Source organism: Aspergillus pseudotamarii, assembly GCF_009193445.1.
Source record: "Aspergillus pseudotamarii strain CBS 117625 unplaced genomic scaffold BDV38scaffold_65, whole genome shotgun sequence".
NCBI lineage: Eukaryota > Fungi > Ascomycota > Eurotiomycetes > Eurotiales > Aspergillaceae > Aspergillus > Aspergillus pseudotamarii.
In genome coordinates, this window is record NW_022475079.1 from 170,199 (window position 1) to 191,044 (window position 20,846).

Sequence of the window (20,846 nt, forward strand, 5' to 3'; positions counted from 1 at the left end):
TAAAGCTGTAGAGATCCGGTATGCTTACGGTAATGGGCCATATTTCCCAACATCGTTAGCCCATGAGGCTATCATTCTGTCCTCTATGGGCCACTCACCATCCAAGTGTTGTGAGAGAAGGTTTCCTAAACCTAGCTCATGTGATCGACCCAGACGACAACAGCCTCAAGTCGACAATATTGGGAAAAAGAAACCATACGTCTAGTAAGTAAATAGAGTCGAGAAGAACTCAGCTTCAGAAGCTGGTTCTGCGCAATTCAATAATCCTGAATCGGGGGTAGTTAAGAAAGTTAATCGATTCGCGAGGCTCGAAGTATTATTAGTAAGGCCAACTCCGCTTAATACCCCGGAAATAAATCCCTCTCCACTCCCACCCAGAAATACCACGTACGCTAAGGCAGATGGTCATTCGGTTCGGCCCGAGCTATAGCCAAGGACAAGGACAACGGTATCCTCGACGAAAAAAACATGCCCGGTATTCCTCGCAGCAAGGGGTGTCAGAAATGCATACAGAGGAGGGTCAAGGTAACAGAGACACCTCTACCCCAAGAGAGCGCCCCTTCGTTTACTAATCAAACCGGTAACTAGTGTGATGAGGCAAGACCTGCTTGCCGGGAATGTGTGAGACGGAACATGACTTGCCCAGGCTATCCGCAAAGATTCCCCTTTTACAACGTGCATACGTGGAACAGCCAGGAATCACACCGGGGAAATAGAGGTGTAAGAACCTATCGTCCAGGGGGCTCAGATGTCGAATCTACAATTATGGACACCCGAGTAATGTCAAACCTTGTAACACAGTCCACTCGTATTCAAGAGCTGGACATGTTTTCTCGGTGTGTCGAGGGCAATTTTTCAAAGCTACGGGCCTGCTACAGACCACTAGTGGACCTGGGTTGGGTCGAATTCACCCTTCGTCCAGCACGTCCCCCTCCGGCATTTCTCCATTCGGCCGTACGCGCCTTGGCTGCTCTGCATCTCGGTCAGACGGAGCACAAGCGGCTTATCACCGAGAGTATAAATATGTATAACGATGCTTTGGCCTCCATGAGAAGGGCAGTAAGCTGTCTCCCAATGTCGGATGAAATCCTTGCGGGGGGAATCTTGCTTGCGCTCTACGAGATGAAAATATCTCAAGGCTCCTGGGCTTCTCTCACAAACTGCATTGCCAATATAATGCAGTCGCCCAGTGTCCCCGCCGCAACATATATATCGGGGTTTAGCCGAACACTGCTTCTCACATTCAGGCCCTTTCTCATCCGTGCATCGCTTTCTCTTGGTCAAGCATGCTTCCTGGAAAGAGATGAATGGATATCAGTGGCTCAGTCCATACGAAGTTCCGAAAACCCTAGCGTCTTCCGGGAGGCAAATGAAAATGCGTTCATTGAGGTTGTGAAAGTTCCTGGTCTGGCCGCCCGGACATACTCACTGTATCTTAGGCCGGAAGACATAGGGCTAATGGACGGGACGATTCGCTGCCAAGATAGACTAAGGGATATTGAAAGTGAAATCAGAAATATTCTAAGTGTGCTACACGGTTCGAAACCTGATGCACGTACCATGAAGCATTACCTTGGGTCTATTCCATTCCAGTCTGCGAATAATATTGTCCAGCGTGCCCTTGATGGGATACAATCCACTCTCACCCTTTTGGAAAATTTACTACAACACCAGTTGGCTTGTCGCGTTGCAAGACAGCCATACACAGGTATTGCCCCCTCCCGTGGGGTCGTTATAACCCCAACTTATGGCACGATCGAAGCGTTCTATATTGAGTTGCAGGCGACCTATGATGTGCTACCGGACGTGGGGTGGCTAGACGTCTGCGCTCTATCTATGGGAGTGGTACCGATCCGGGATGTATCAGTCTTCCCATGGAAGTATCAAGTATGTGGAAGAACAAATGATACGACGGTGATGATTGGTGACAATGCACAGGTGGAGTAAAATTGACATCCACGGGTATTAGAAAGATTTCTATTTTCCGAAAGGGGGCTTCTTTGATAATATATAGTTTTAAGATCTAAATTTGTATTAAAGAAAGATACATTCCATTACTTACACATTGCTTACAACCAGAATGACGTGGCCGGTGGCCTGCTTTGATAAAGAATTCTTCGGTAACGAGGCGTTGGTCAGTATATATTATTGAGACAAGAGTGCTTTTTCACATGAAGACCGTCTGGATCCTAGTAAATAGAGCCTATGTGATGCATATGGCTTTACCTAGATATACTACATCTGTTTCAATCAACGCGGTCCGAAAAAGGTGGTGCAATGGTACTTGCGTATAAGAAAATACATAGGCAGCTGTTGCTAAACAGGAAATAAAGATTGGCGTCTACGCTTCTCACTCTCGCACCTTTTCTGACCCCGTGCAAGCTAGACCTCAAATATTGTTCAGTCAGTGAGCCTCAGAATTGCAAGTTGCAGGATCAAATGAAGCGGGAAATATTTTGGAGGAAACAGAACATAGGTGGAGAGGAGAGATTGGTAAGGGTTTATGCCTCAGGTGTTAGCGCCGCGATTCACCATCAACCTCTAGAGATCATCAATCTCTACTGTACCGGATTCAGATCTCTCAATCTTTCCTTTTCGGATCTGAACTATCTGACCTTTCTTGCCTCGTACAGCGTAGCCTCCATCAGACGTACATAGAGCAGGCGTATACAGGGGTTTTCCCATTCATTTTTCACCTCACCATATTCTTATGAGCCGGTGCGGACTCAAAGAGTGTGTCCGCAATAATGTGCGTCGGCGTAATAGAGTTGAACGAGCTGCGAGGCCAAAATAGGATCGGCAGGAACCGCAAAAGATGTTACAGCAGGCTCGTCCTTAACTTCACATAGAACAGACTATCGTGAGGTGACGTGCTCACCTTGATCACGCAGATGCCATAGCGGCGATGGAACTAAACTCCATTGAATCCCCCGGACATCATGTTATAAGCGTACATACAACCAATAGCTCTTCGCAAACAGAGACATGGAGGAATGGGGCAAGCGTTGAACAGAGAAAAGTATTAGTCCAGGAGCCTCTACAAGAGTTGGGAAATATATATGTACAGTACAACCCATTAGCAGTGAGCAGGGAGCCGTCGAGAGGAAGCTACTGGTACACCAACATATAAGTTTAAGAATATGGCTTATCTCATACTACGGCTAGCCACAAGATTCGGTAAACTATCCAAATGGCAGATTCTGGATCCGCTCCGTAAATCCCAATAATAAAGACATCACAGCAACTTCGCAAATCCACTCCACAAACCCCGCGAGGTGAAGACACCACGGGGATCAACTGCCCCTTGAATATCTCTCAATTTCTGCATATTCTCTGTCCCGTAACCTGCAAACACCTCTGATGCCTGTGCTGCTGATGCATAATTTATATAAAGGAAGGGGTGCGCAACATCGAGAGTCTCAGCCGCTTCCCTGATTCTGCGAACGGTATTCTCCGTCATTGTGTTAACAGCGGCATCTCCACTGGCATCAGACCAAGCAGTAGAAATCAAGACGACTAAGATTATGTTAGGAAGACTGGTCAAATTATAAAGTTGAACAAGGAAACAGTAGCTTACGAAAGAGAGGTTGCTCCCCTTGGATACCGAGCGAATTGCCTCCTCTTTGGTTCATGGCTGCAATTGCGGTTCGTGAAATTGCGTAGGAAATGAGATTGGGTACCAAGCCATCCACTGATTTGATCGCCCGAACTTCTTGTTCGAAAATCTTGACTGCTTGAGTGAGAAGAGGACGGGAGGGTAACACGGTTAGGGTGGCGAATAGGTGTCTGGAACATCACGGTTTAGTATGAGAGGGGAATCAATGCATTTGTATCAAATGGGAACAGTGCATACCTTGTGGTACCCAATGGTCCAGAATCACGAGTCAGGTTACCCATGTTCGATATGGTGGTGCTTCTTGTTGCCGTCGGTATCTGATCAATAGCCTTAAATACAGCTGGGTTCCGCACTGGCTTCCCATAGCGTTGGGTGCCTGATAGAATGAAACTGTCATCCTGTGAGGCATATGTATAGTACATATCGTAGCCCATCTCTGGATCGCTAGTCAGAGTTTTATCGGTGAAAAGCTCATAAACCTGGTCGAGGACCTGTTCAGTTTGATTCCGGGAATAGGTTGTTGTAGTCGTAGAGACAGGACCCTGGCCGAAAGTACGGACGGTGAAGGCTGTCACAATCCCAAAATTATTCCCACCACCTCTGAGTGCGAAGTATAGATCATGATTGTGAGTCTCATTGGCGTTGACGATTGTACCGTTTGCAAGGACCACCTTTGTTCCTGTCAGTTGCCATATCGTCCACGTAGAGGACAGCAATCTGGGCACGCGGAAATAGTTCTATCGCAGGGGTTTGCCAAAATGCACGCACCTCATATTCATAAACATTATCCAATGCCCAGCCATACTTGTTCGAGAATGGCGATGTCCCGCCGCCCAGTGTAAATCCGCCAACACCGACTGTGCCGACTCTTCCACCAACAAAGGACAAATTATGAGCATCCAGAGCTTCGTACACCTGGTAAGAGGTTGCACCACCTCCAACCCGCGCCCTGTTACCAGGCTCTAGTATGTTGACTTGTGTCATGCGGTCCAGGTCCACGGTAACACCACCTACGGAATTAGAGTCCCCAGGATTCCGCGAGTGACCACCACCCTTAACCGAAAAGTAACACCAGTGGTGTACAAGAATCTCGAGTACCCGGGACACCTCCAATGCTGTGGATGGCTCGACCCGGCAAGCTGGGCGAACTTCCTGTTGTTTCGCATCCCAGATCCTGAAGCTGTCGTTACCGGGATAATGGAAGGCTGATCCAAAAGCAGTGGATAGTTCGGTGCACTGATTACTGTCAGACTCAAAGAGGGGAGCAAAGTGGGCGGCATCAATAAGAGCTTACTGCTTGCTGGCAACTTGCGGATACTCCACTGTTTGACGGAGTTCCAGACTGTATGGGAGCGAAACCATAAGCAATGGCGTTCGCTCCAGCTAGAATGAAGGCTATTGATATTGTTGCTCTCAACATGTTCGATGTCTTGTGAGATGAGTGCGGCCTGCAACAGCTGGCATAGACACCCTCTTTATATCCTCCTGAACAACAAGTCAACTACTGTAGTAGGACGACTAGCAACTGATGTTAATTCCAGTATTATAGGGGACTCATCTATCCAAACCGGTTGAGAATGTAGATCCCTTCCAACAAGGACTCAATTGAAGAGGGCTTTGAGCCAATAGAATTCTGCTCCCGATGACCCCGAGAAAAGATCCGTCGGATAGCCGTCATCCTCAAGCCGTGTTTCGTAAGCCATCTCTCGGCGTGCGGTACCTGGAGGCCATACTACATGATGTTTGCAGGTGTTACCAGAACGAATAGGTATCCAAGGTCCTAGGATAGGCACAACTTGGCTTGGGTTTTGTCCGCATTCCATATCCCAAGATTCATCCTTCGGGTTAAGTGGGTACCATTTCCTAAGGTGGTCAAGCTTCATGCAGGTGTATGACAATATGGGTCCTATGAGGCTCCTTTTAACTGGAACGTTTAGCTGACCTTGGACCCGCTTCGCGAACCTAATCAGCTTTCGCCACTGCCATGAAGTTTAACTGTTTAACCCTTGATCCCACTTAATGACGCAGTGTACTCTCAGTAGTGCTCATTGTCTACACCCTTAATTTTCAGTCGAGGTCCAATCTAGGCTAGGTTTATTTTTATTTTTTTTTTTTTTTTTGCACTTCAAGTGTCTCCAACTACTCTGTGGCAATCGTTCGTCGTTGTCAGCCAGTTGCATAGACGCGAACACCGTCCCCGCCAACAACAATATGGACTACCCAAGTGTTAATAGGTCATCCCTGATTGAACGAGAGACTGGCTCCGAAGCGGGTACAGCGAGCAAGAAGATTTGTGTACGGCAATTCTCCGAGCGTATCACAACATGGCCCGAGGAAGATTGGTCAGGCATTTCAGACTCTAAACAGCGCAGACGGCTGCAAAACCGGCTAAATCAGAGAGCTCGACGTAAGTTCTGGCTCGCGGGTTGTAAAGCCTACCGATCCTCGATTCGCAATAACGCTCTCGTGCTAGACAAGCAGATGACTGATAGATTCGTCAATATAGGGCTGCGGAACAAACTAGAGACTCAAGCCCCATCTAGCAACAAGACACGTGACAATAGTAACGATACATCAGCCGACAGGGGAAATTATGCTCCGACAGCGTTGAAGACACTAGAGCATCGTAAGAATGGCCGCAATATGCATTTCACTAGTGACAGTGCAAGAACAAATTCTCTGGCAGCAATCGAGCACGTACATATTCTTGAGCCAGACTCGGCGCATACTAAGAGGACATTACGACAGCTAGAAATCATAGCATGCACCCAGTACATGCTCGGTTCCCCACGTACCGACATGTTATTCCATCTAGTGCAATTTAATTTCACAAAAGCTCTAATAGAAAATACCAGGGCTTTCGGGCTCACCTCGGAGCAATTACACGACGATGCCATTTCGCCGTTTAATGTCTCTGGTCCTTGGCCGTATGACTTCGAAGCTTCGCTTCCTTCCAGTCTCCAACCTACCTTCATTCAGCGCACTATACATCATCATCCGTGGCTAGACCTACTCCCAATTCCAGAAATGAGAGATAATCTGATTCTTGCGGAGGACTCGTATGACGAGACTCGACTTTGTCTTGACATGAAAGGAGACGGAAACGTGAACACAGGTCAAACAGGCATCATTGTTTGGAGCGACCCGTGGGATCCATCGGGATGGGAAGTCACGGAATCCTTTGCTCGCTCTTGGGGATGGGTGCTTCGAGGCTGCTGGGACCTCCGTCGCTCCACAAACTCTTGGAGAGCACGACGGAATGAAAGACCTCTTTTCCGGGTATCATAAGACCTGCAGCTACTATCGACCTATAGTCTGTTACGTATATCTCACCAAGGCAGGAGGGGAGACTAAGGGATAATCGACTCAGTAGTATTCACTCTTTGACTTGGGGATGGATTTTGAAGAGCTATATGTTACAGATCCCTTCAATCTTCAACATCATAGGCTTTTTATTTTACAATTTGCACTCTGGGTAATGGGGGTATGCATAAAAATTCTGATTTCAGCGTCGTAGGCTATTCATCTGCATGTACCTCACCTCCTCACCAAAATTTCATTTCTTTTCTCCTTTAACCCTTAGAGATGGAGATGTAATGAAACTATACATTCCTTGCCCAAACCTACCAAGATACTAAATACATTAGGTATTGAGGTACAAAAGCTTTTGACATGTCGTTCTCTATAGAACATCGTCTACTCAGGGTTCGTGATGGATTGAGATGACCGCACAAAGTCATAAGTGCCATTGGCAGCAAGAAGGAAGGATGCTTTCCCCGTCACCTTGGGGTCAGGGCCAATAAAGTTTCCCGGGAAACCCACGTCGAAGGGCTTCTGGCTCTCAAGAAACTCGATTTGCTCGGCTGTTAGCCGAATTTTGAGTGCCTGTATATTGTCCTGAAGGTATTCAACTTTCCGACCTCCGACGAGAGGGAACACGTTTGGAGCTTTGGCCATCACGTATGCAAGCGCTACAGCAGTCAGGGACGTGATGCCATGTTCAGCTGCGACCTTTTCAAGAGCGGCACTCATCCTGGCTTCCTCGTCACTTTGCTCTGGACTTAGTATACTCCGTAGCCCCTCCCCTTCAGCCTTCCGCCGTTCGACCTCCTCCTTCCGCTTGAATTTGCCCCCACCCAGGGCATCCCAGGGAGCAAGGGCCATTCCGAAATGACGCGCCATGGGGATAATTTCACGCTCAAAGTCACGCAACATAACATTCCATCTCCCTTGGTAAATGCTGAAGGGTGTCTTGCCATGGCCACGGGCATATAAATTTGCTGCTGTAACAATCCAGGCTGGGGTGTCTGAGATACCCAGATAGAGTACCTTGCCCTGTTCCACCAGTATCTGAAGACTATCCATAATCTCCTCGATAGATGTAGTTTGATCCCACCAGTGGACGTATAGGATATCGATCCAATCGGTTTGCAGCTTCTTCAGGGACTCGCGAACACTCATAAACAGGCTCCGCCGATGGTTGCCGCAGTGGTTTGGAGCCTTGTTCTTTCCGAGTTTATATGATCGAAAGTCGGTCGTATACTTTGTAGCGACCACTATCTGATCACGATTCTGGCGCTGTGTCATCCATTTGCCAATCCAAGCTTCCGACTGTTCATCCTGGTAGTTGTTGGCAGTATCGATGAAATTTCCACCCGCCTCATAAAATGCGTCCAGCAGCTTAAACGACTCTTCCTTGGTCATAGATCCCATGGAATCCTTCCAGGCATCGCCGATGGACATGCCTCCAAGCTGGAGAGGGGAAACACGAATACCGGCTGTTGACGAGAGAATGCGATACCGACCCAGTTCGGTGGCCGGTTCTGGAGCAGGGGCCCAAAGGTGCGCCATTGTGTTTGTGAACAATGGGGTGGGTTAAGTTTTGCCGAAAGGATAAGAATGTATGACCTGAAAGAGTTGTCCTATTCTTATCTAATGATCTACATGGTTCGTTGTGATCCTTTATATATTGCTCGACCAGGTTCCCTCAACACAGCACAACGAGCAAAGCAACAACCACTTTTTGCCGCATGTCACCGTCCGCCTCATCTAGAATTTGGTCAACGGTCTATAGGACTGGAAATGGATAGTTCCTGTCTTTTATGGCTCCTCCAATCAGAATAAATTTGTCATCAGGGGGCAGGCGGCCTTACCAGCGGAGATAACGGAAAAGATATTTCGGTTGCCACTACTACTAGTAGTAAAGCGACCCATGGGATGGGGATCTTGGTTCCACCAATCAAACCGAAGCTGTCATCATTGTGCATATCTCCATAACCCAATCCGTAAGGTTTCTAGGGTTTGCGATCGCAGTATTTCGTGTTGCTGATATCAAGGCCTTAACCCACTACCATAAAGTATCTTCGGCAATATCCACCACAGATAGTTTGGTCCACTGCCAGCAGGAGTATTTGTGCGGTTTATAATTCCTTTCATTTCCGTTGTGTTCAAGAATGGCATATATAAAGGGGTGATTCTACCCACTTGAGATCCTAAGCTATGGTATCACACTTTTGACTTCATCTACTAGTATTCTCGTCCAATTCTCTCTAGTTGAATCTTACCATGTCTATTTTCGCACCTGCACCGAAGCCCGCAAGCTTGCTGGGCTACCACCGAGTGTTGGCGCCATCCGCAGGTATAAAGGTCTCGCCCCTATGCCTCGGGACAATGAACTTCGGAACTACCTGGTATGGCCATCAAATTCGCACGGTGATATCTGGAGCTTAACGGCGGTTTCCTGGTATAGGAAAGATTTCATGGGTGAATGCAGCAAGGAGCAGTCATTTGCACTACTCGATGCCTTCTACAAACTGGGCGGCAATTTCCTGGACACGTGGGTTCGATTCATGTCATTCAACATAGGTTCTTACTAACCTCAATGGCTATACAGGGCAAATAACTACCAGCAGGAGGAATCCGAGATTTGGATAGGAGAATGGATGAAAGAGCGCCGTAACCGTGATCAGATGGTGTATGCAATTCCTAATCCATCATCCTGTAAATATGTGTATCCACTAACTTCAAATCCCCAGCATCGCAACCAAGTACACAACTGGCTTCCGCACTTCGCATCGCGACACCGAGCCAATTCAATCTAATTTCGTGGGCAACTCCATTAAAAGCATGCGGGTCTCGGTCGAGCGTAGCCTCAAAAAGCTACAGACCGATTACATCGATCTCCTGTATGTCCATTGGTGGGACTTTACCTCATCTGTCGAAGAGGTCATGCATGGACTAAACAACTTGGTCAATTCGGGCAAGGTTCTCTATCTCGGTGTTTCTGACACCCCAGCTTGGGTGGTTGTAAAGGCAAATGAATATGCTCGGGTTCACGGGCTGCGGCCTTTCTCTGTTTACCAGGGGAAATGGAATGCTGGCTTCAGGGATCTTGAAAGGGAGATTATCCCTATGTGTCGGGACCAGGGTATGTCAATTGCGCCATGGGCACCGCTCGGCCAAGGCAAATTCAAGTCCTCGGAGGCGCGTAGAGGCGTTAACGAAGACGGAAGTGGCCGAGCTTCTAACATGAGCGAGGATGATATCAAAATATCTGATGCGTTGGAGAAAGTCGCTAAACGAAAGAACACTACTCTCCATGCAATCGTGAGTATCCATCCGATTCCTTCATCCGCATGAAAGCTATAGAGGATACCGGCTAACCGCAAATGTACAATTAATAGGCACTCGCCTACGTGATGCATAAGACACCATCTGTTTTCCCCATTGTCGGTCAGCGGAAAGTTGAGCATCTCAAGGCCAACGTGGAAGCATTGAGTGTGAGCCTTTCTGACGAAGACTTGGCTGAGATCGACAGTTCATCCTCGTTCGACATCGGATTCCCAATGAACTTCATATTCCGTGACTCTTATACAACAAATAGCACTGCCGCCGATGTCTCTTTGACCCGGGTGTCGGCTCATATCGATGCGCTCCCGAATCCTTCCCCTGTACGACCTCGTCACTTGGTATAAGTTGAAGTATGGTCATAGCCCTAGCTGCATGATCGTTCTCTTGTTTGAACAATAGCCTGTCAGCCACCAATCAGCTTTGTTCCACGGGGCACATCTCATAGTATGTAGCTTAGCGATATACTTACATCTGACATGGAGCTATATAAGTCTTAAATTAGTTTGGGCCGTATTGGCTATTACATTCGCTGTCTACCTCACTTCCAGCACTTGCGGACCTCGCCCATCATGTTTTGCAGTACAGACACTTTCAATTTAGGTCTTTCTAGTAATATTCATGTCTGTTTAGAGAGACTCCAAACCTCCCTTGAGTCTATAGTCATTCGTTGAATAATGGCACTACGTCAATCCATAGGAATCATCCCTTAGCTCACAAAAGACTACAGCAGTGTGGTTCATACACTAGGCCACTAAAGGTTTTGTAGAATGTAAATCTGCAATGACAACAATGACTTCATGAATCTTGCCTCCGCAGGCATTGTACCAATAAATTCCATTGAAGCCTTGCCAGTAGGCATCCTATTCTTACGGCAGAGATCGGCGTTTGATGGCTTGAGCGTGTTGGCCCAAATATATATATATATGCTAATTTTGATCCATGGGCACAATAACGGTGTGATTGGATATTCCCCGGCACCTAACCTGTTATTATATGAAAATCCTCGTATATTGATGAAGATCCATAAGATCTTTCATGTCCACAGGTGATAAGTGGGGTGCCGATCGTCATCTATTGGTTCATAGAGCATGGCAACACGAGCACTAAGATTAAAACTCGTATTTTGCATGAAGACCTGAGTGAGGAGGGGCTGCCCTGAATTCAAGCAATGCTAAGCTTTCTCTGATATCTGGGCCAATTTCACTGTTTACTGTGTCAACACGCGGGCTCTTCCACGACGGCCGAAACAGAGAAAGTCAGTTATTGAACCCTGAAGCGACATAGACCTGTGACCTTTTCTCCTCTATTCATGACGACACGCTTGGATATAACAGAGTTAAGCCTTCGACGGCTCTGGATACTCGCCCTTGGCTTGTTCAGCCTTGTAGCGGCCGAACCAAAAGTTATCACCCTTCCGTTCTCACGAAGCGAACGCCACATACTGGAAAAGAGAAAGTACGCAGGTGCATTGCTGGGAAATGACATATTGGATGGAAAAGGGCTATACTGGGTGAATGCAAGCGTCGGAACACCGCTGCAACCAGTCCAACTGCAAGTGGACACGGGTAGCAGTGATGTCTGGATGTTTGGGCCCCAGTCCTGTGACTTAAACACGTCCCCTTGTCTTGGTAACGCTTGTAAGTTGATGACTCGTGGCTCATACCCCAGTCTTAAGTTTGTTTTCCCTTTCGAACAGCTGTCTGCATCCCAGCATCAGAACATTGACCAGGATAATTTCCACTAGATGATCCTACGCTGTCATCCACATCCAAAATACTCGGCAAAGGCGGGTTTAGCATTCAGTATGTCACGCCGGGCTCGGGTGTCAACGGCGATTATGTCGGTGACAACTTTGGCTTTGGGTCAATTACTGTCCAGGGTCTTACTATGGGTGTCGCCCGGCAAGCACAAAATATTTTTACGGGTATTATGGGGATCGGGTTCGCTGCGGGCGAGTCGATTGTCAGCCAGGGCCAAAAGCCTTACAAGAACATTATCGATATGCTGGTTGAACAAGAATTAATTCACACCCGGGCGTACAGTCTCTGGCTAAACGATTTGAGTGAGTGAAAAGAAAAAAAAAAAGAAAAAGAAAAAAAAAGGGAAAGAAAAAAGAAAAGGCAAAGCCCTAGTTTCTACAGCCGCATTTCTAACTCCTGTCCACAGAGGCCAATTTTGGCGGTATCATGTTCGGTGGTTACGATACGGGCAAATTCATCGGCGATTTGATCGCGCTGCCTATCCAGCCAGACGCTCAGACCGGCGGCATTACTTCCATGACGGTTGCCTGGACCTCACTCTCACTCACCGACCCCAAGCAGGGCACACAGTCCCTTACGGCAGAGAATTTTATCGCACCAGCCATTCTGGATTCCGGCACGGCGCTCACCTATATCCCCCCAGAATTATATCAACAGCTCGCCGCATTTGCGCAAGTGGTTGAGGTTCCAGGTTCTAACCTTGGCGCTGTTGACTGTGAACAAATGCGGTCTTATAAAAGAACTTTAGACTACGGTTTTGGTGGCCCCGGTGGTCCTGTGATCCGTGTGCCATTTTTCGAGCTCGCTGTCCCATGGTTGGATGATAATGGTTACTACTAGAAACTATCTAACGGAAAAGACGCATGCGTCTTCGGCGTCGTGCCAATCACGGACGGTTCCCCGATCTTGTTCGGCGACACCTTCCTGCGCTCAGCATATGTCGTATATGACTTGGATAAGCAACAGATCGCTATTGCCCCTACGCGGTACAATAGTGAGGATACCAACATTGTTGAGATCGGCGGCAAGACCGGCTCCTCGTCACCCAACTGGAAGACGGCCGGCAGTAATGCCGCAAAGGTCACCCAGACAGCGACTGGCTTGCAGGCGCCCGGCGGCGGACTATCCCCAGCGACGATGACAGCACCAACCGGATGGGTTTTTTCTCAGACAGCCACCCCGTTCCACCTTCCTGGGAAAGGTGGCTCGTCATCTGGTGCTCAAGGTTCGCCTTCTCCATCTAATGGAACTGCGTCGTCTTCTGTCAGGGGTGTTGTGCCTGGGGCCTTGGCGAGTATTGCAGTGGCCTCATTGTGCATGGCTATGGGGACAATGCTTATAGTACTGCAATGATACCCTTATCAACTTGGATATTAGCCTAATTAATCAAATACTATGTATGGGTCAAGCAACCCCCGTTCTAGGTGTCTATTACAGCCCAATATGTCCCAGGATCTTCGCAATGTCTTGAAAAAGGATGTTGAATGGGAAGACATCGCTTTCGAGTCTTCGATTAACTAAAATCCCTGGACACCTAAGTCGTCTTTATAGGGCATTCTGTAGTATTATTTTCAGTTGACACAGTCTCTTAGCTTTGGTAAGGCCATGAAGTAAAGCTGAATCAATTATTTTCGATATTTTCCCGCTATCTATCATATAGACAGGGTACCACTTCGTATATTTCCCTGTTTTTTGATTAGACTAATAGACTTGGCGGCTTGGCCTAATTGAATATGAAAACACTCCATTTGACTGCCTAAACATGTCTTGACGCCCAAGGCTTCTTTATAGGGCAATTTCTAGAGCTATTTCCGGCTGACATTAGGACCCTGTTGATATCAGGATATAATGCACGATGATCTGGAGGGAGATAAAGACTCGGAGCAGTCTAGCGTATAAGAGAAGTAGCAAGTTCATCAAAATCAATATTGAAGAGAAAGCTTCAGGTATGTCTTTTTCTTAACTTTGTATCAGAGCTTTGCAACTCTTCGAGGGCCTCTTAGGTCCGGGTTGCCCTTTCACATCAAACTTTTCCACGGAGTGACCCGAACTAACATACACACTGATATCAATATCCGCAAACAACATTTCTGAACCACTAGGATTCCAAAATTGAATAATTTACTAGTAGATGATTATACATACTTTAATACATACTAAACAAAAATGACTTTTTGTTATTCAACATAGCCATTCATGTGAATAACAACCTGGATACGATTCCTTCAAAACTCGTCATGATAGTCATGATGTTTTATTTTTCATTTTATTTTTATTTTTTCGGTTGTGTAAATCGGGATGTTATTATGTGTTAATTTAACCTCGGGATCAGCGGGTACTCGGAGGCCGATGGTCCCCTACGGAATACGTTCCCGGCCGCCGGGTGGTTGATACTCGGCCAGATCACAGGAAGATACGGGATATAACTATCCCTTCCGATAACCTATCATTCGATAACCGAGCCTTCTTTCTATTCGGTATTTAAATAAATGGATATCCTCTATAAATCAATTCCATATACCTTACCCGCAATATATAGATGCGAAATATAGAATCGGTTCATGTCCCTTTTTCTAGTGCAATGTATAGCCTTCGGTTGGGAGCATGCTTAGGGCTTAGAATTAGAAACCTTAGGTGGGGTTGTATTACTGCGTCTACCACGTCCCAGAAAAACCAGGCTTTCTGTAGAGTAGCTGCAGAGTTAGAGTGGATTTTCATTAAGTGGACTCCTCTGTAGTCTATTAAGTAATAATCACCCTTCTCTACACTTCTAACTACTGGATATTTCTATCTATATTGCGAGGCCTGTAACATACGCCCACTGGATATTCAATTCGGAAGGTGCTGTCAAGAGCTATTCATCTTATAACACCGCATTTATTGCTCATGTTGAAGTAAGTAACATGAGATTCAAAAATATACGGTGTTTTTCAATCGAGCAAGAGTGGTGCAATTTGTGGTGTAGATCATGTAGTCTCTGGTGTGGGTGGGGGTTCCGTTAGGCTTCCTCCCAAGCATATCTTGGCTACGAGTCTTCCGTCGGGCCAAGAACGATCGACACTATGTGACTATTAACCACTTTGCACGTGCGAGTATCTCGCTATGAGAACTGTTCTCACTGTTCTGACTTCTAGCCGCTGCTGCACGCACGACCAGCCTTGGCAGTGGATCCTTCACGCAGGGTTTGTCTCAGGTTTTCGAGACGGACTGCAGTGTCTGTGTATAGCCCAGTAGTCTTCTAGCTCTTATGCATATCGTTATCTCAACGAACCGGAAGGTTTTGTCATTTGCTAGTGGTGACTGAGGATCTCCCGGATTAGCCCGTCTTCTAGTTCTTTCGGTAAGGTCACTGTGGATCCCAAATATACAACTTATGAAGAGTGCCAATAGATCTGTCCGACCCTCTATGCTTCTAGCTGGGTTGGTTATAGCTTTGGCTTTCTGTACTTTACATCATTCAGCCTATCTCCCGGTTCTATGTCGATCATATCCGGTCATGTCCACTGTGTCCTGCCTCTCGCCCACTGTGCTTCATGTTGCAGTAGAAGATCAGCAATTGAAATTACGGTGGGTCAGATATTTCCTCACGTTCAAGCATATCCAAGGCCAAAGGCAATGCCGGTCTCGAACATATCTGCAGAATCACCGGGAATCCTGTCCGCGCCTTAAGAAGAATCCCTATGTCACCATAGATCACATGGATAGGACTTCAACGGCTATTGGACATATCACTCTTATCATGGCGGTTGCATATCTATCGTCTATCTCCACTATCTGTTACTCTAGGACGGAGGAGCTGATTGATGAGGTTTGTCTAGTTCGTCAATCGATGATGCCTTCATCGAGTCTTTGATGGGTTAGTAATGTGGGATGGTGAGGAATAGATGTGAAGGCATATATAGGGCTCCAGATGTCCAGTATTAGCCGTAGTTTCATAACTAGTAAATCAATCGAGAATAGTTTCAACTGGCGATGTGCAAGATTTACTTGATTTGTTATCATTTTATCTCTTTCTCCACCAGAATCCTCAGTCCGCATCTTGATTCCCTTCGCAAATAATATATCCACCTTCTGAAGATGGGCCAACCCAATGACACCAAGGCCCCTGAGGTAGCCAGTGTCACAGTATCTCCGAAGCATAGTAGCTCTAATCCTTCATCTGTTTTGGAGGATTCTCTTGAAGCCCAGCGACCATCACCACCAGTCTACCATATCTTCTCTCGATCTCGCAAGCTAGAAATGGTGGTGATTGTCTCCGTTGCAGCCATCTTTTCACCATTATCTTCGAATATCTATTTCCCCGCCCTGGGGGCTATCTCAAGAGTAGGTTAACCCTGTACTGAACAAATTTCTGGTCAACTCTAATTAAATGATTGATTACCAGGATCTTCATACAAGCATGACCCTGACAACGTTAACCGTCACCATCTATATGATCGTTCAGGGAATTGCACCGACCTTTTGGGGTTCCATATCAGACACCTCTGGCCGACGACCCGTATTCATTGGGACTATGATTGTCTACATCGTTTCCAATATTGCCCTTGCTGTATCTGCTAACTACGGTGAGCTCATGGCATTCCGTGCCTTGCAGGCTGCCGGAAGCGCAGCTACAATCTCAATCGGTTCGTTAGTCATAGACTAGACTTATGTTCTGCTAAACTAAAACATATCTACAGGAGCAGGTGTCATAGGTGACATCACAACCTCGGCAGAACGAGGAAGTCTGGTGGGTATTTTCGGTGGTGGTAAGCTCCACACTACCCTAGGATTCTATAGATGCAAGAGCTGACAGTAATTCAAGTCCGCATGCTCGGTCAAGGTATCGGCCCCGTTTTCGGTGGTCTTCTCGCACAGTATCTCGGATTTCGATCGATCTTTTGGTTCCTTACGATTTGCGCCGGCCTGAGTCTGCTCACTATCCTGATATTACTTCCTGAGACCCTACGACCGATTGCTGGTAATGGAACGGTTCCTCTTCATGGCCTGCAGAAGCCATGGCTATACTATATTACTGGACAACCGGGTGCTGAGGATGGGGCTGAGTCAGGGCTCAAAAAGTCCAGGGTCACGCTTCGAACTGTCTTCGCACCTCTCAAGTTTCTGGCAGAGATTGATGTATTTATTACTCTTTTCTTCGGAAGCATTGTCTACACGGTGTGGAGCATGGTCACGTCCAGTACCTCGGACCTGTTTGAGGAAACATATAACTTGACCACCCTGCAGGTTGGTCTCACATTTCTGGGCAATGGTAAGACAGTTGCTCTCAACTCCAACAATTACCAATAAAAGTCCCTTAGCTAATTCTTGGAACACGCACTAGGCCTTGGATGTATGTCAGGATCCTACACAATTGGTTACCTAATGGACTACAACCACCGTCTCACCGAGCGTGAGTACTGCGAGAGACATAACTACCCACCCGGCACGCGAGTTAACCTGAAAACACACCCGGATTTTCCGATCGAGACCGCCCGTATGCGCAACACTTGGTGGATTACAATCCTTTTCATTGTGTGTGTCGCGGTCTACGGCGTTTCGCTGCAGACTCATCTTGCGGTCCCCATCATCCTACAATACATCATTGCCTATTGCTCAACTGGCATCTTCACAATTAACAGTGCCTTAGTAATCGATCTATATCCAGGTGCCAGTGCTAGCGCCACGGCTGTAAATAATCTTATGCGGTGTCTGATTGGTGCTGCGGGGGTTGCGGCTGTACAGCCTATTATTGATGCGTTGGGGCCGGTGTATACTTTCATTTTACTTGCTGGTATCACTTTGGCTCTGTTTCCTTTGCTGTGGGTGGAGACGAGATATGGAGCTGGATGGAGACTTGCTCGACATCGGAGGTTGAGTAGTTCTCAGGCTGGCTAATTGGGGATATAAGGGGAAGTTGAATAAGTGGAAGAGCAGTGGAAGATTAGGGCAAGTTAAAGGGTGCTGGGCAAAAGTTACTTCCTGTTTTACGTATGGCTAGTCTTAAATACTTTGTGACAATATGTTTATTTCTAGTTGAAGATAGACTTCGCGGATGCAAACTTTCCGTGTGCTTTCTGGTAATGCACTCGAGTATGCGCCAACTCCATATACTTTCGCTCATCCTTTTGACTCTACACCGGCCTGTTTCGCTGGAATATTGCTGTTCCTTAATATAAGCGTAATTTGAAGCAAATTATATCAACTGCCCGGATGGTCTAGTGGTATGATTCGCGCTTAGGGTTCACCCAAAGCATTGACTGCGCGAGGTCCCCGGTTCGATCCCGGGTTCGGGCCTATGTTCTTTTTGACGTTTTGTCACAGCATACTTATTTAATAGTTCAACATCGACGACAGCTCCAAGCTCCTGCCCTCTCTTGTATCTCCCACCCTGTGCCGGGGCTCGTATTCTTTATTTTCGCCGAGTATCTGATTCCAATTCCTGCATTAATTTCAATAGCCTCAGGCTCCTGCGGTACCCTGGACCCATTTCGCGCTAATACCCGACCGAAGTGCTCACCTTATACGTTTAAGTGAGATTATCATATCACCTTATTATTGACTTGGTTTTGGCTTGAGCAACTTTCTGGATTCAAGCCCCTTATAAGGGGAAGGCTCAAAAATTCATTGGCTTAATTATTGAACTTCCAAGATCATTCATTGGGGCTCATACCGGGAAGTATGCTGCCCTCACATGGGAATATCTAAGAGAATGTCGTGACGAATACAAGACATTCACCTGTTTACTAACCTCCTTATTGATAGTAGAACCTTAATTCATAGTTTAGGTTATCGAGCCAAGGCCTTTGCTTATTACCATCAGGACCTATAGCATGCTTATCCTAGCAGTTGTAATAGTACCTAATCATATTTACATTTGTTCTGGTGCTATCTGGAGCGCTAAACTATTGGGCTAACGCTCTTATCCGTCCAAGTTAATCCCTCTACGCTTGGCATGTACAATTCACTTAGTGTGTGTAATTATTCAATCTGGTCCCTGCTAAATAATTCAATCGTAGCCTCAATTCCAGAAACTGAGTGCTCTGATATGCGTCGGGAGCCAACCTACAATCAAACATAATTAAAGCTTCTATCACTACCACAAATGACTGAGCCTAGCCTAAATCTATATCATTTGTGTATTTACAGCCATGGGCATGGAGTTCTAACCATTATATTGTACCGTATCTGTTCTTCCGTCATGAAAGAAATAAATATGACTCTTGGTGAGTCTTCCTCGTCATATTAATGCTTTCTCATATGAACTGGACACCTACAAGAGCGCGGATAAGTTATCAAGGAAAGGACTCTTTGTACGTGATAAGAATGATTGCAAACGATTCGGCCCAGAAATGAGAGACCATCTGCTCCAGGGTAAAGATCAAGCCAAGGATTCAAACTGCCAACGGTTTCCAGGCATTAGAAGTCGGCATTCTCATTGTCATGTTAACCAGGAATTTGGCTAACGTCTATACATATATTTAAGCGGCTCAATAAGGGAGCTGTATGCAGATAGCTGTCAGCGAAAGTCTAGCTCGGTTAAGCACCCCACCCCCCGGATGATGAGTTGATGAGGACTGGGTATTTCTGTTAGACGCAATGCTGGAAACACCCGTGAAGAGCTCTTAGCAAAGGCCGCTGTTACCTCCAGTCGACACCTACCTCTCACCATATCGAAAAACTTGGTACAACACTGAGCTGACCGACTTGGTCCGACGGGGCCTCGCACACGCGACGACAATTATGGAATGGTGCGAAGCGATCGAGGAGCGTTTCAAGATGCCGTATAGCCAAATAAGGGAACGTTTGAACAACATGAAGTATACAATCACTGATGTGCGTAATCGTGTGCCCGCTTCGTCGTACGTCAATACCATAATGTCGCTGCGCATTGTAAGTTTCAGTGCTTTCGGTCAGCCGACTAATGGCACTATACGCTTGACGCCCTGAAGAAACTTTTGTCTATGCAGCCACTTTATCTAGATCCTTTCCAGCAAATCTCGCTCGCGTTGCAATATATTACCATTGACCAAGATGTTCTCACCAGAGACTCTAAACCCTGCGGTGTTCTCCCAGGTCTTTCCTCCTTTAACTAACGCCAAACAAACTCTGAATAGGAAGCGTGATTAATATCAACCACGTATGGCAATACCAAACGGTGTCCAAATGACCCTTTTCCTATGGAGACTTTTGAGATCCGGCGAAGTCACCAACGTCATGTCCTAGGCTCGGGCTCGCACAGTAACGTCAATATGTCCACTGTCAATATAGGTCAGACTCGCTGCAAGGATCTACATACTTAGCTCAAGCACTTCAGGACGTTATGTCAACGGGGCCTGAGACTCTAACCTGGACCCAGTGGAATATTGGCCAATGCAATTGAAGCGCATCCTGACCGCATCAGGAATGGCAGATGTGAGCGCAACTTTCGGAAATAGGAAGACCTCAAGGGCAGTTCTTGCACTAGACATAAGTGGAACTGCCGAGTCACTGTACTGCGATCTACTATTCCCAAAGCAGCCAACAGGCTGGCGTCATTAAAAGGGGCAAATTGGATACAGGCTAGGCCTGCTGCAAGAAAATTGAATCGGACGTGTGTACAAATTAAATGATTAGAACTCAGATGGGGCAGAGTTAATTGGATTTAGCGTCACACATTGCCTGGGGGTGTTGAGTTCACAATATGCGCGCGACAACCCACCTTCGTTGCAGCCCTCGCTCCATATCCACAACACTTCCTCTCACGGGTTTCACGCAGAACCTTTTGCGCCTGATGGCGATAATGACAGTATCATAGCCAAACTGGCTTGATACAACCTCGCCATTATTGAGAGAATTACGAATTATTTACCAAAGATGAT

The 20,846-nt window shown here is 46.8% G+C and overlaps 7 protein-coding genes and 1 non-coding gene across 8 annotated transcripts; 6 read left to right on the forward strand and 2 right to left on the reverse strand.

Moving 5' to 3' along the window:
• Nucleotides 1–780: 780 nt before the first annotated feature.
• Nucleotides 781–1,947, forward strand: BDV38DRAFT_286747 (uncharacterized protein; the record flags this gene model as incomplete). The annotated part of the gene is made up of 1 exon (XM_032060738.1): nucleotides 781–1,947. One exon carries the CDS (start codon nucleotides 781–783, stop codon nucleotides 1,945–1,947), a length of 1,167 nt encoding a protein of 388 aa, XP_031909629.1.
• Nucleotides 1,948–3,164: 1,217 nt separating this feature from the next.
• On the reverse strand, nucleotides 3,165–4,978 carry BDV38DRAFT_296067 (FAD-binding oxidoreductase; the record flags this gene model as incomplete). Its single annotated transcript, XM_032062853.1, has 5 exons — nucleotides 3,165–3,516; nucleotides 3,578–3,786; nucleotides 3,854–4,287; nucleotides 4,385–4,859; nucleotides 4,911–4,978. 5 exons carry the CDS (start codon nucleotides 4,976–4,978, stop codon nucleotides 3,236–3,238), a joined length of 1,467 nt encoding a protein of 488 aa, XP_031909630.1. The 3' UTR covers nucleotides 3,165–3,235.
• Nucleotides 4,979–5,728: 750 nt separating this feature from the next.
• Nucleotides 5,729–7,114, forward strand: BDV38DRAFT_257972 (DUF3425 domain-containing protein). Its single transcript, XM_032055678.1, has 2 exons — nucleotides 5,729–6,023; nucleotides 6,123–7,114. Exons 1-2 carry the CDS (start codon nucleotides 5,828–5,830, stop codon nucleotides 6,902–6,904), a joined length of 978 nt encoding a protein of 325 aa, XP_031909631.1. The 5' UTR covers nucleotides 5,729–5,827; the 3' UTR covers nucleotides 6,905–7,114.
• A 118-nt stretch (nucleotides 7,115–7,232) lies between these two features.
• Nucleotides 7,233–8,655, reverse strand: BDV38DRAFT_296071 (Aldo/keto reductase). Its single transcript, XM_032062854.1, has one exon. It carries the CDS (start codon nucleotides 8,465–8,467, stop codon nucleotides 7,313–7,315), a length of 1,155 nt encoding a protein of 384 aa, XP_031909632.1. The 5' UTR covers nucleotides 8,468–8,655; the 3' UTR covers nucleotides 7,233–7,312.
• Nucleotides 8,656–9,181: 526 nt separating this feature from the next.
• On the forward strand, nucleotides 9,182–10,590 carry BDV38DRAFT_296073 (aldo/keto reductase; the record flags this gene model as incomplete). Its single annotated transcript, XM_032062855.1, has 5 exons — nucleotides 9,182–9,306; nucleotides 9,366–9,452; nucleotides 9,510–9,590; nucleotides 9,652–10,222; nucleotides 10,300–10,590. 5 exons carry the CDS (start codon nucleotides 9,182–9,184, stop codon nucleotides 10,588–10,590), a joined length of 1,155 nt encoding a protein of 384 aa, XP_031909633.1.
• A 965-nt stretch (nucleotides 10,591–11,555) lies between these two features.
• BDV38DRAFT_286752 (pepsin-like aspartic protease) lies at nucleotides 11,556–13,359 on the forward strand (the record flags this gene model as incomplete). Its single annotated transcript, XM_032060739.1, has 4 exons — nucleotides 11,556–11,883; nucleotides 11,991–12,308; nucleotides 12,413–12,835; nucleotides 12,866–13,359. The coding sequence occupies 4 exons, from the start codon at nucleotides 11,556–11,558 to the stop codon at nucleotides 13,357–13,359; spliced, it is 1,563 nt and encodes a 520-aa protein (XP_031909634.1).
• A 2,724-nt stretch (nucleotides 13,360–16,083) lies between these two features.
• Nucleotides 16,084–17,883, forward strand: BDV38DRAFT_286753 (major facilitator superfamily domain-containing protein; the record flags this gene model as incomplete). Its single annotated transcript, XM_032060740.1, has 5 exons — nucleotides 16,084–16,329; nucleotides 16,391–16,631; nucleotides 16,686–16,754; nucleotides 16,811–17,257; nucleotides 17,330–17,883. 5 exons carry the CDS (start codon nucleotides 16,084–16,086, stop codon nucleotides 17,881–17,883), a joined length of 1,557 nt encoding a protein of 518 aa, XP_031909635.1.
• A 309-nt stretch (nucleotides 17,884–18,192) lies between these two features.
• On the forward strand, nucleotides 18,193–18,282 carry BDV38DRAFT_t193. Its single transcript has one exon. It is a non-coding gene; the product is annotated as a tRNA-Pro (tRNA).
• The last annotated feature ends 2,564 nt before the right edge of the window (nucleotides 18,283–20,846 follow it).